Here is a 12,641-nt window from a genome sequence, read left to right as displayed (position 1 = left end):
TAGTTGTGTGGATAAACATTTCCAAGTCCATCACGAGATTGTGCTCTGTCCATGTTTACTCTTAATTTGCTAATGAAAAAGAGTGCAAAGATGATGATGTCAGTGGCTCCTCCTCCTCTTTACTAAACACTGAGTCAACTTTCACAAGGATGTTGATGAGAACAAGACACAAGCACATGCCATAGAGCACAAAAGAGGGCCACATGGGCAAACAACATACGGGACTAATGGAAGGTGTGTGTGGGGGGGTGCTCCACCTTAAATCTGACCAACCCTGCATTAACACCAGCCTCTTTTGCGAGGTTGCATCTATTTGAAAAATAATTGTCACATAAAATAAAAAAGGAAATTATAAGGCACAACACATTGGCCTCCAATAAACCTTCAACGTCAAATCACACGTTCATGGGTAGGGAATATCTTGCATCTCCAAATGAGTTCATGCGTGCTATGGCAATGGGACATGTGGACTACAGACATTCCGATAAGCGTTCGCCTGTCTCACGTCCGCCACATTGACCTCAGCTGTCGTAAGAATGAGCCACTTGCAGCAACGCGCCGCTGTTCGCATTGGTGTCGCTTTCCATAGACTTGTTCCTGCATGCTGTGTGGTCATCAGTACCAGTTGGTACACGAGATCAAGAAGCGCATGTCGTCCACCTTCCTGTTTCCCATCATGCACTGCGGCAGCTCACCTGAAAGCACAACACCACTTGACTAGCTTCACTCAACTGTCACGGGTACGCTGACGTGTGCGTGTGTGACCTTGCGATTGAGGCATGCCAGAGGGGGGCGTGTCTTGTTCTTGTTGGTCTGGCTGACTTTGTTGCCCTCCCATTCTGCTTCTCTCTTGAGCACAATAATACATATTCTTCGTCAATACGTCACATGATTTATATCTCGAATAATATGACGAACAAAAAGTCCGACCCAAAGGTCTGACCTGCGTTTGACGCGCTTCGAGGTCGCTTAACGGCGCACTTGAAACACGGAGTTCTACTTCCTGTTTTCAGGCTGGCTCCAAAGATTTTCGACATTGGAGAGATGAGTCACTCACATCGTGACTTGCACCTCGTGATGACGCGTTTAGACAAAAACAACAATCCGGGAGCCTATCTTCATTTAACAAAGTCCCGGAAAAAACGGCGCCAGCTTCTAATACAGCAATGTAAACGACAACGAGAGTTGGGGGTAGCCAAAAGCAAGAGATTTAATCCCGTGACATCATAAACGTGGCGCGTCACGCGCTTGTTTTGACGGAATTGGTTCACACTGCTCAAGGGGGTCTTAATGAGCGCCAAGATTGTGCTGTTAAGCACATATGGACAACAATTGAATCATTTTTAAATTTTGTATTAATCTTTTTTGTTTTCATTCTATCTACCGTGATGGTGTACTCATCCTGGTATTGTCTGTATGTATTTCTGTTTAAATCATTTTATAAAAATTGGGGAAAATGACAAGAGTAGAATCTACATGCAAGGGGGTGCTTTGTCGCGAGTTGTGAAGGACTAAAAACAAAATTTTGGATTCCAATTAAACACGCGCGTCCTCTTGTTGACTGCATTCAAACAAAAATATTTTGTTGAATGTTCTTCCGGTTCAAAGCACGTCATCGCGTTAAGGCATCCGCGTGTCGACGTCATCACTTACAAGGAGAGCAGAAGTGAGCACGTGAGGCCGCAGAAGACAAGCGCACGTCGTAAGAAGAAGAAAATTTGAGGGCAATTTTGTCCTACAGAGGCTTTTATTGATCCCGCCCGCAACACTTGACGTGACCGTTCGCTTAAGTTCGCGCGTGGCGTCCCCGTGTTCAACTGAGCCACTCGTGAGTGAGCTTGCTAGCTGACGTGCTAAGGCCGAGCTGTGTCACCGTTTTCTTTTCCGCCCAGTGTGTATCAGTCAGGCTTTTAGCGACGCGATGGCCGTACGCGCCTCTTTCGAGAAGAACAACGAGATCGGCTGCTTCGCCAAACTCACCAACACATACTGCTTAGTGGGCATCGGCGGAGCGGAAAACTTCTACAGGTAAGCGGCCTGATGACGTAGCCGCCTCTGTTGGCTGGCAGCCCGTCCGCGTGACGTCACTGATGCGCTCTTTGTCCTTCCTCAGCGTATTCGAAGGCGAGTTGTCCGAGAGCATCCCTGTGGTCCACGCGTCCATCGCGGGATGTCGCATCATCGGACGCATGTGTGTGGGTGAGTCGCTGGCACGGAGTTCCGTCGTTCCCGCCGTTTGCCGTCGCTTCCGCCATTTGTCGTCACATGCGCTGACCGGCGACCTGACGGCGTGCGTCGGCAGGGAACCGTCACGGCCTGCTTGTCCCCAACAACACGACGGACCAGGAACTGCAGCACATCCGCAATTGCCTTCCCTCATCGGTCAGCATCCAGAGGGTGGAAGAGCGTCTGTCTGCGCTTGGTAACGTCATTGCGTGCAACGACTACGTGGCGCTTGTCCATCCAGACCTGGACAGGGTCAGAACGATCGCCCGTTCACGAGCATGTCCCATTCCTGACTGCACGGGCTGACGGCTTTGCCATCCCCCCACATCCCTTACAGGAGACGGAGGAGGTTCTATGCGACACACTGAAGGTGGAGGTGTTCCGACATACGGTGGCCGATCAGGTTCTGGTGGGTTCCTACTGCGCATTCAGCAACCGGGGCGGCCTGGTGCACCCCAAGACGTCCATTGAGGATCAGGATGAGTTGTCATCGCTCCTGCAGGTCCCCTTGGTGGTGAGTGCTCCTATGCCTCCTCACTTGCAATTAGGCATCTCTGACTCCCGCGTGTGACGCAGACGGGCACGGTGAACCGGGGCAGTGAGGTGATAGCCGCGGGAATGGTGGTCAACGATTGGTCGGCCTTCTGCGGACTGGACACCACCAGCACTGAGATGTCAGTCATTGAGAGCGTCTTTGGGCTGGGCGACGACGCGCGGCCATCCACCATCACCGCCACCATGAGGGACTCGCTTATAGACAGGTAGCGTATGCTACATGCACTCACACATTGGTTCACTCTCGCATTTTGGCATGCACACTTAATCACACGCACTTAAAACTAAACTGGCACACATTGTTGATGTCAAGTGATGTGTCTCTCTCTATGTTCAGCTTGGCGTAAGAAGAGCAGCAGTCACACGCCCTATCAACATTTTGGACTTAGGGAATTTTTGGGGTGTGTCATCATTAAGTGGTTGAACAAGATAATCTTACAAGGGGGCAGCACCACAGGAAGTGACACATTTGCCCCATCCGACTGTTTGTTCCAGTTGGCGGGGAACATGTGGCAATTAATGGCCATCAGCCATGAGGTCACATGTCTAACATGCTGTGTGCTGTCATCACAGCCTTCACTCAACTTTTTTAGAAACATACCTTTAGTTTGACCTCACTTAAAATGAAGGCACCAACATGCTGTGAGGCCATTACGCCCTTCCCAAACTTTTCCAAAAGATTTTTTTTTTGTCTTTTCACCAAATGAAAGTTCAGACCTCCCCTGAGGGTTTTTGAGTTTACATCAAACTTGATGGCAATAAAAACACAAACAAGCTGTCCACTTCTCAACGTTTTAATTTGTGAAGTAAGTCTAGGTCATTATTTACATGATGATATCATTGAAACACAAGCGCCACTTTTCACCTTTTTGGTTTCTAGATTTTCAGTAATTTCAAGAGTAAAATTAACATTTAAAAACTTAGTGGCCATGCTAAGTTGGTAGTGTTCCCGGCAAGGATAAAACATCAGACATTAGACGCTCGTTTGTCAAACAGGAAGTGAGCCCGATCAAAACTTCAAATGAAGGTTGACAGAAAAAACCAAACTTACGATCAAGCTTTTGTCTGTGCATGCAAAAGAGCAGAAAAACAGGTCACTAACGTGTGCGCTAGCGTGTGAGATTATAAATATTGTGTGCGTGTGTAAGCATGAGCACTAACATTGATTTCCAACCACTGCAAAAATTGTGTTTCCTAAAAATAACGCCTCTTGTTCATGTGGTTATGCCACCGGCTTGTAGTGACGGACAGAAAGATGAGTCGCTCGTCCTCTTGCCGCTCATACGAGATAACACTCGCAAAGTGCTCAACACCAAACATTTTGCAGGAAATTGGGAGCACATAAGTATTGTTTGCAGACTTTTTGCTTGCTATTTGGGAAACCCAAATTAGACTGGCACCAACAAACCACCGGCAAGCTGCTGCGTGAATGTGCTAGCTGCTTCCTGCTGCCCTTCAAGATAATAGCTTAAAAGAAATGGTGAGCATTGCCAAAGGTCTCCTGAGAGGCGTACACCATGTAAAGGAAACCGTCCTCATCGCGCTCCTGCTCATAGATCTCTGAGATGGCCGTCGCCACGGAAACCAAACTGTGCTGGTTGACCAGCAGGAAGAAGGCCTGCGTGGGGTTCAGCTGCAGACGACGCCTGGTGGTGAGAGCTGAAGTTAGCCCTTTTATACGGGAACGCTCTAGAATCAGCATATGTTCCAGACCACCATGAATACGTAAAAGAAAGGAAATATATAAACTAATCTATATAAACTAATCAAGTCAACAATTAAGTGAAGGTCAAAGTAACCAACACCTATTTTAATCATGAATCGTATTGAGCCGTTGTAAAACACAGAAATCGCATCAGTTTGCGAAGAAAAATGTTCCTTTTGTCCACTTGTCCAATCACAACACAAGAACATGAAAAGTGTGTGCATACCTGATGATCTTAACCAGCTCGCTCATGTTGACGTGGTCTGGAACCAGGAACTTTGTCTTATCCAGAACAGGAAGTTGCTTCTCGCCTTTGTAACGCTCCATGATCACCTGACACATACACACGCACACACAGTTGAAAAATGTACACGAATTGCATGCGTAGTCGTGTAAAAAAAACACGTGAGTCATTGCGTGTGTGTGTGTGTACATACGGGTATCTTGTTGGGATGTTGTTTTCGGATCTGTTGGACTTCTTTGCATCGTTCAGCTGTTGACCACATTTCACACATAAAACATGAATAGAACAAATCGGAGAATTCCTCTCGTTATACTTTTCAGCAGTTGGAGTAACGTCACAGCCCTTCCAATTTTAGCTTAACGTCCTATTTGCATGCTCTTTATTCCCCCTTAAAAATAAACACTCAGGGGTGCCATAGGCTAGGCTAACCGAGCCGATTATGAGGCCAAACATGTATTAAAAAGGCTTTCTAATGAAATCGTAACACCAGAATTCTAAACACTGTTTTGGCAAACAGGCCAGCTAGCTGGTTAGGCCGCCAGGTCGCTTGTTTTTGTTTTTCCACTCACCGAAGGTCCTCCTTTGCTTAAAGGTTCTGTCGGACGGCATCGTGGAAGAAGATTTTTATGGCGGTTTGGGAATACTTTGGAGTCACTATCTCGAGCGACGAGGAATAAGGATGCCAGCAAGCTTTCGTTCGCCGCAAACTACAAAGACGTCGATGCGCTAGTGACGTCAGCGTCTCCATGTAAACGACAGCGACGCCATTTTGTTGCAACACCAACGTGGGCGGGGCTTCGGACTCCGAAGCATTTGGCTTCCCTGCCGCCCGCTGTAAACAAACACTTTCTTAATGCTTCACTTCACACTTTATACAATCACAAGTCTCTCTTTACATGGCAACAGACCCTTTCCTAGAAAGGTTAATATAGCCGCCATGGGAGTGGCCAATATGATAACATAAGCAGATGAAAAATAAAAGTACATTTTTTGCTTTAGTGAACTACATTGAAATTGCTTAACAATATTCTCTAAAATGAGGCTGCTTCTTATTTTCTTTGATCAGCTTTAGGCAGTTCTAGATTGTATTGCTAATTAAAAAAGTTGTTGCTCGAAAATATCAGGAATAGAAATTGTTTTTCCCATCACGTCATGCACCCACGACACAAAAATAATGCCTGCATATTTTCTATTGTTCTATTTTAATGAAGCAGAATCAGTTTTGATCATGAGCAGAAGAATTATCAAAACGAGGCGTTTCGCCAGCCTACAATATGTGAATGACTGACGAGGTCAACATTGTTGAGAAGGTAAGACGCTGACAATTGTTCACATTTATTGAAAACATTTAATGGTGACAATAACAAGTAGGCAACAAAGGAGGAAAAAAGGGTAAAATAACTTGCTGATCAAAGTGACTTATGTATTTCTTCTTTGTGATGCAAAAAGAGTAACATGGTCATTGGTCTTCAGTCAGACGGGTTCTGAATGACGATCATGAAGTAGTCCTTATCTGTACAAAACAAAGCAAATATCGCGTTAGCCGAGGCAAGGGCGGCGCCGGTATTGAAGAGTTCAGAGCGCAGACTGACCTGGCGCAATCATGATCTCGTTCTTCTTGGATCGCAGTCGAAGGAAGGTGAGGTCATTGAGGGGGTCGATGTCACGGATGGTGCTGCGTGCCTTCATGACCAGCTGGTGGATCAGGCCAGCGTAGTGCACCGTGCTGGTGTTGTCCAGTGTCGAGCGGATGGGAATCCCTGGCACAAACACACAACGGGACGCTCACAAAAATGCTTCCTGTTCGCTCGGCCGTTGCCGAAGGCGGATACATCATCCCTGTGGTCTCACCGTCTGAGTTGACGATGATGAGCCCCTGAACTCCTTTCTGGCCCAGAATTCTCTTGAGGGTCTCCTCCACCTCCGCCTGTACAAAAACAACAAGCACACAGTCAAAATTGAGTCCAAACGTACATTGATGCAACTTCCACGACATACAGGAATATTTCATTCATGTTGATTTTGCTTCATACGTCAACATTTCAGCTTGCCCTTCTGCTGGAACCTTTTAGTCTTTTTTAGCGTCTGTCCTATGCCATCTTTGGCCTTTAACATCCACCGCAACAGTGTCTTCTGTCCAAACTGGTATGCTTGCTTGGCCATACTTCAACTGCGTGTTGGTACTGCACACTGGTACCCTTACATTATAAAATGAGATGTCTTTGTTGAAGGGTTGCTTGTTACTGGAATACTTGTGCAGCTCATACTGTCCAAGACAAATTCATTGTGTTTTATTACACTGTAGTCGACTGGTTAGCACATCCGCCTCACAGTGCAAAAGTCGTGGGTTTGATTCCACCCCTTGTCTTCCTGTGTGGAGTTTGCATGTTCTCCCAGTGGCTGCGTGGGTTTCCTCCGGGTATTCCGGTTTCCTCCCACATTCCAACGACAAGGTAGGTAGGTTAATTTGACACTCTAAATTGCCCCTAGTTGCGATCGTGAGTGTGACTGATTGTTTGTCTTTTGGCTGGCGACCAGTTCAGGGTGTACCCCGCCTAGTGCCCGAAGACAGCGGGGATGGGCTCCAGCACCCCCCGTGACTCTTGTGAGGAGAAGCGGCTTAGATAATGGATGGATAGTGGAAAAAAATCATCGGTGAGGACGCGAGAGAGAGTGAATACTGGTGTTCGAATCCGTTTGGAAAAAAAAAAGTAAAGAATATGGATGAAATATGGTGACGTAAATCAGTTCACATGACGTTGTCATTTAACAAGGCAGAGCAATCGCGATCGGCATTCTGTTGTCATGTGATGTGATTTCGCTGCTTTAAAACGGCCACTTCGGATGAACGAGCATCTCATGCTAACGTTGTGCTACATGACAACGCCCCGAGTAGCTACAAACAAAACGTTTGTTCGGGAATGCGGCATTAGGGCGCACTACACTCACGGTGCTTGTGACGGCGACATGCAAATACCAACTTGGAGCATAAAATGCAATATAGTGACATCTTACCATTTTGAGCGGTCAGCTGTTATGAATCAACAATATTTGGGTGACAAATTGCAAGACCAGAAAACTAACTTCCGAGTTGGACTTCTTCGTCTTCCTTTTCTTCTTCTATCAGTCTTCGGAGACAATGTGCTCCACCTAGTGGCTATAAATGGAACATTTCGTGTTCTTCATATCGGTCGAGCCAATGATGTCACCGCATCGCCCAAACAATTGCGTCACTTACGTAAAGGATCGCACGTAATAATGAGGTGGCATCGCTCAGCAAACAGTATTTACAGCTGAGTCTTTGTACTTTTCTAGTAGACAAATGTTATCGTACACGTGAATTCGCAATCACTTGTGACTATTCGATGAATAGTGACGAAAACTTCCGGCTCTCTGACCTGTCTATTATTTTGTCTGGGTTGACTTTTTTTTCTGTTGCTGCTGATATAAAATCAGCTGGCATCAAATAAGTAGCGGCTGGTTACCAAGACAAAACCAAGATAGGTTATATGCGGAGATCAAGTGACTCGAGTAAGCAAAACGAGTAAGACAACAAGTTGATGACGTAGTTGTCCGAAGGGGAACTTTAGAAAAAAGTTATTTTGGACTCGTTAAACGTTTATCTTTCAACTATAAAAATACATCGCTGGCGTCAAAGACGTAAAGCTATTTTCAACACTTTAGATGGGGGTATTTGTTTAACTTTGTTGCACTAACCAATACTATTGACATTTGAGGAAGAAATATTAAATTCACCAGATTGTGACACATTTTTTCCCCAAAGCCACTGATATATACTTGTGATAAGACGCCCCAAAAAATGTTGTTTCCAAACATATGAGATGCTTCCCTTCGCCATTCACACAGGTGAAGAGTAAGGGCTTTTACACAAGTAGGCAGCACATAACCAGATTGACAGTAGTAACTTTCTTTAATTGACTTGACACACCCACACACACACCCCAGGAAGCATCGGAAAGACAAAATGTGAAAAATATCCCCAGGTAGACTGGGTCAAAACAAGATTGATAAATCAGCCTTAAGAAAAGACATCACTTCCTGCAAGTGCGAGGGCGCCAGGGTGCAGGCGGAGGTGTAAACGTGGAAACTTGTCTACAACGTGAAAACAAACAATTGTTGTTCCTGTGCTGACAGGAAATTACAGTCCAGCGTCATTGTACGTGGACGTGGCCACTTTCAGGATGCTCTGAGCATTCTCCTCCAGTAGGGGGCGCCACTTGACTTCTCCAGTCAGAAGCAAGTCTTCGCCGTCCATAGAGTCAATGAACTGCATCTGAAAACGCAAAAACAATCCAACACGCACACACACTGAGTCAGCGTGTTAGGCACTATTTTAGAAAATCAAAACATCACTTGCATAATCATTAGCAACACGATGTAGAGTATGAGGAAGACGTTTACGCAATCAAAACTGGAAGTATTAATAACTCAATCAAATGATGACCGACACGCAAACGTGCACACACACTGCCACACCTGCTTGCGCACGTACTCCACCATCAGCTCCAGCTGGGTGGAGTCCTCACATTGACAGTTGAACAAATTTCTCCACAGAGCGGCAGCCAGGATGCTGTCATCGGACAGGATGCCCTGCGCACACACGGACGAATGGACGTGTAAATATGTGGGAGCAAGCACATGCACACACAGCGAGCGAGAGGCCAACCTCATCGTATGCAAACAAAGCAGCGTAGAACATCTCAGTCATGGATTTGAGGGCTTCCTTTCGATGGATGGCGTCGATCTGTCACCAGATAATCATCATCATCATCATCATCATATCACCTAAATTACATGACAGGAGTTCTTCTCATGTTGGCACTCTTGGAGCTAAAATGTGCATCCAACCAGGTGGCCTCAAATGTTGACTGTTTTTTTGCCTAATTATTTATTTATAATTTCCATAAGATGAGAGGATGACATGCTGTTGACCAGTGAATCCTTGAATTGAATGGTCACGATGATACAAACAATTAAGACAAAAGTAAATATTAATTTGTAAACTTTTTTTTTTATGCAGCAGGGAAAAAACATTTAAAAGTTAGCTTGGGATGAGGAGGAAAAGACTCGCAAGCGTAAAAAAAACAGAAATGAGCAAAACTTGTCATTTTCCATTTCGATCAACTAAGGGGAGTGGATTAAAAAAAAAAAAAATCTAAATTGGACATCAGATTTTGCACCAATAGGATTACCGTGCCGTCTTCTTATATGGGATGCAACTTTTCACTTTTGACTTTGCACAGCGCATGAAAAAACTTTAAGTGGTTGGACTTGTGTTGCTTTTGGTGTTGGATGACGTTTGTTGATGTTTGGTCAGTTGCAGAGGTGTGGGCCGCGACACGTCAAATTATATGCGCTCCGTGGATCATTGGCATCACACGCGCGCTGGCAAGTTGCAGAGTCAGCTCTTGGCCTGCCGGCACATGCGCTTGCAACATGTGTCACCACCGTCGTGACTCGTTTGCACGCTTAGGCTGACCTCGGCGGCGGCGTTAAACACCAAGTGCCGCTCATTCACTCACCCCCATGATCTTGCTGCGCTGCTCGACGTCCTCCCACATGGAGTGGACGACATAGCGACACATGTACTTGCCCGCTCGGCCCTCCTGACGCAGCCGCACCAGACACATCCTGCCGGAAAACAAGTCCACAGCACGCAACGCATCATCATTAACAAGCGTGTGTGTGTGTGCGTGTGTGTCTCACCACACATGCAGCTGCGCCACCAGGAACCAAGAGTTGAGCGTGTCGGGCAGCGAGCACCCTGAGACAAAAGCGTCAGCGTTAGCATGGCTCATGCTAAGCTATGTCTGGCCAAGAGGCGGCAGCCCATCGGCCACTTTTAGTTTGCATGCAAAGGAACTGGATGTACACACTATCGAAGAAGTCGTCGTAGTTGACTCTCTCCACGCAGCACGTGTACATGCGCAGGGCCGCAATCTTGATTTTCTGCACACAACACAACATGTTGACGTCTCCGGGCGCGGACTGCTGCAAGCATGGCGGCATTTTCATGTGCGCCCTCTCTTACCCATTTGTTGTACTTGAGGGGTCCTGTGAAGCCCAATGCCTCGATCAGTTTGGTGAAACCGCCAACTTCCTCCTCGGTGGGCGCCGGTGTTTCCTTCACGCTGCACATCTGACACGCGCACACGAAGCGCATTGTCAACTCTTTATATTTCTATATTTAGTGGATTTTTTACCAGCACTCATCCTTTCATTTTGTGACTGCATTGTCACCAGCGTACATGCAGATGCTTATGTGTTGTTACCACGGCAACCTTTCTTGATGATTGCGCAGATCGTCCGGGTGACAAATTTCATTGCTCACTTGGGATTGAATCAACAGTAGACGCCAGTCACAACAAATTGAAACATGTGAGCCAATCGACCCGCACACCATCACTGAGTAAATGTCGCACTTTCAGCAGATCTAATCAAGTCATCAATTTGATTTCAAGTTAAACCAGCGCGTGCGAGCTGCCAACTAGTAAGCATCCCCGTTTTCCATCTGGAATTACGTCATGACTTTCATTTCCTGTTGTTGTTCAACACACATGCATGCACACACACGCATGCTTGCGATGACTCCACCTGTGTGCTCAGGTGCAGCGGGCGCCGCCATGTTGTCGTCAAGGGGACCGCACAAGGCCTGCTGACGGAGGACAGCCGCTGGGAAACCTGCAGACGGACAGAAAGAAGTGAGTGAGACATGCACGCACGCACGCGCATAAGTGATCATTTTAACAAGTTCCAGTCAGGAACCAACGTTTGGAATATTTCTTTGCCGCCATGGAACGTGACGGGGTGGGGGAAGCTTTGTTTTTCTTATCTTTGTTACCAATTTGATGTTAATAATTGTCATTAAACACACATGCCGGCAAAGAATATGTCCATCTTTATGATATGACGAATAAAACGTCACACTAGTCGAAATGGGGCATTATGATTAATCTGTTTGTGGAATACGAACAAACCAGCAAAATTTACCCATTTTGATCTTACTGTCGACTGGAGATGACATCACAGCGCCCAAGGGTTCGGCTTGCCAATGTCACATTACAAAACGCCGGAATTACTTTACTACTTGGTAATAATTCACATCGTAGTCAGTTTCCAAGTTTCCGAATGATTTCCAATAAATGCAGCTTTTTGAAAATACGATAATGAAAGCTATTCAAATTTGAAACTGGGATTCCACCGAAATGATCAGACCTAAAATCTCTGACTGACTTTGCATGGAGATGCTAAACCAAAAAATAATGTTGCAATTTCACTGCTTTTGAAGTGTCGTCACGTTCTCGACCTTTGTTTCAGGAAAATGTTATTCGTATAAGGACCTACCCCCCAAAAAATACCGACGGTTCACATTATTGATGCTGGGCGACTAAGTGTCAACATCCGCTTGCCTCTTCTTTGGACGCCAACAAACAAGCCATTAAGCATATCAGAGGATTACAAACTCAAATGAATCGTGACGATAGAACGTCCAGTCAGACGTTACGTAAAGAAGCTAGGATAGCCGCTAGGCTAACGAGGCTAACCTTGTGGCACAGGAGGTCCGTTCCGATGGTTCTGACGGCAGACTGCAGCGGCCGCCGGGACGCGAGCCACAGGGCCCACATGACCCGCACAGAGGCCCGGGCCGAACTTTCGACGGCGAACAGCTGCGAAGATCGCTCGCTGCCCCGCTTGTAGTCAATGTCAACTCCACTGATTGATTGTCCCACACGCACTTGCGTCCGACCGGCAACTAAAGTCACCAAACCCGACGGTCCTCTCACCTTATTTCATTCCTTTTTATCGTCTTTATTTTCCAATCACTTATTTTGTTATTACTTTATTTCCTTTAATTCTTGAACGTAATGTACCTAATTTAATAAAGTTGAC

At 46.2% G+C, this 12,641-nt stretch overlaps 4 protein-coding genes and 1 long non-coding RNA gene across 5 annotated transcripts; 1 reads left to right on the top strand and 4 right to left on the bottom strand.

The window, feature by feature from the left end:
* Positions 1-99: 99 nt before the first annotated feature.
* LOC148327092 (uncharacterized) lies at positions 100-1,241 on the bottom strand. Its single transcript, XR_015845858.1, has 2 exons — positions 944-1,241; positions 100-849 (listed from the first exon to the last, which is right to left on the bottom strand). It is a non-coding gene; the product is annotated as an uncharacterized LOC148327092 (long non-coding RNA).
* A 353-nt stretch (positions 1,242-1,594) lies between these two features.
* eif6 (eukaryotic translation initiation factor 6) lies at positions 1,595-3,559 on the top strand. Its single transcript, XM_088309811.1, has 6 exons — positions 1,595-2,028; positions 2,114-2,199; positions 2,303-2,478; positions 2,564-2,740; positions 2,803-2,987; positions 3,119-3,559. The coding sequence occupies exons 1-6, from the start codon at positions 1,922-1,924 to the stop codon at positions 3,126-3,128; spliced, it is 741 nt and encodes a 246-aa protein (XP_088165937.1). The 5' UTR covers positions 1,595-1,921; the 3' UTR covers positions 3,129-3,559.
* Positions 3,560-5,522, bottom strand: map1lc3a (microtubule-associated protein 1 light chain 3 alpha). Its single transcript, XM_088309812.1, has 4 exons — positions 5,300-5,522; positions 4,924-4,979; positions 4,713-4,819; positions 3,560-4,427 (listed from the first exon to the last, which is right to left on the bottom strand). Exons 1-4 carry the CDS (start codon positions 5,337-5,339, stop codon positions 4,250-4,252), a joined length of 381 nt encoding a protein of 126 aa, XP_088165938.1. The 5' UTR covers positions 5,340-5,522; the 3' UTR covers positions 3,560-4,249.
* A 573-nt stretch (positions 5,523-6,095) lies between these two features.
* Positions 6,096-7,909, bottom strand: dynlrb1 (dynein, light chain, roadblock-type 1). The gene is made up of 4 exons (XM_088309330.1): positions 7,746-7,909; positions 6,582-6,657; positions 6,323-6,490; positions 6,096-6,243 (listed from the first exon to the last, which is right to left on the bottom strand). The coding sequence occupies exons 1-4, from the start codon at positions 7,746-7,748 to the stop codon at positions 6,200-6,202; spliced, it is 291 nt and encodes a 96-aa protein (XP_088165456.1). The 5' UTR covers positions 7,749-7,909; the 3' UTR covers positions 6,096-6,199.
* A 733-nt stretch (positions 7,910-8,642) lies between these two features.
* uqcc1 (ubiquinol-cytochrome c reductase complex assembly factor 1) lies at positions 8,643-12,518 on the bottom strand. Its single transcript, XM_088309949.1, has 9 exons — positions 12,296-12,518; positions 11,346-11,432; positions 10,783-10,890; positions 10,628-10,700; positions 10,458-10,515; positions 10,274-10,382; positions 9,418-9,495; positions 9,228-9,341; positions 8,643-9,024 (listed from the first exon to the last, which is right to left on the bottom strand). The coding sequence occupies exons 1-9, from the start codon at positions 12,374-12,376 to the stop codon at positions 8,890-8,892; spliced, it is 843 nt and encodes a 280-aa protein (XP_088166075.1). The 5' UTR covers positions 12,377-12,518; the 3' UTR covers positions 8,643-8,889.
* Between the last annotated feature and the right edge of the window lie 123 nt (positions 12,519-12,641).

Source organism: Idiotropiscis lumnitzeri, chromosome 11, assembly GCF_059441095.1.
Source record: "Idiotropiscis lumnitzeri isolate Australia: NSW breed Sydney's pygmy pipehorse chromosome 11, RoL_Ilum_1.0, whole genome shotgun sequence".
Lineage (NCBI taxonomy): Eukaryota > Metazoa > Chordata > Actinopteri > Syngnathiformes > Syngnathidae > Idiotropiscis > Idiotropiscis lumnitzeri.
This window is presented reverse-complemented; position numbering and strand designations above follow the sequence as displayed.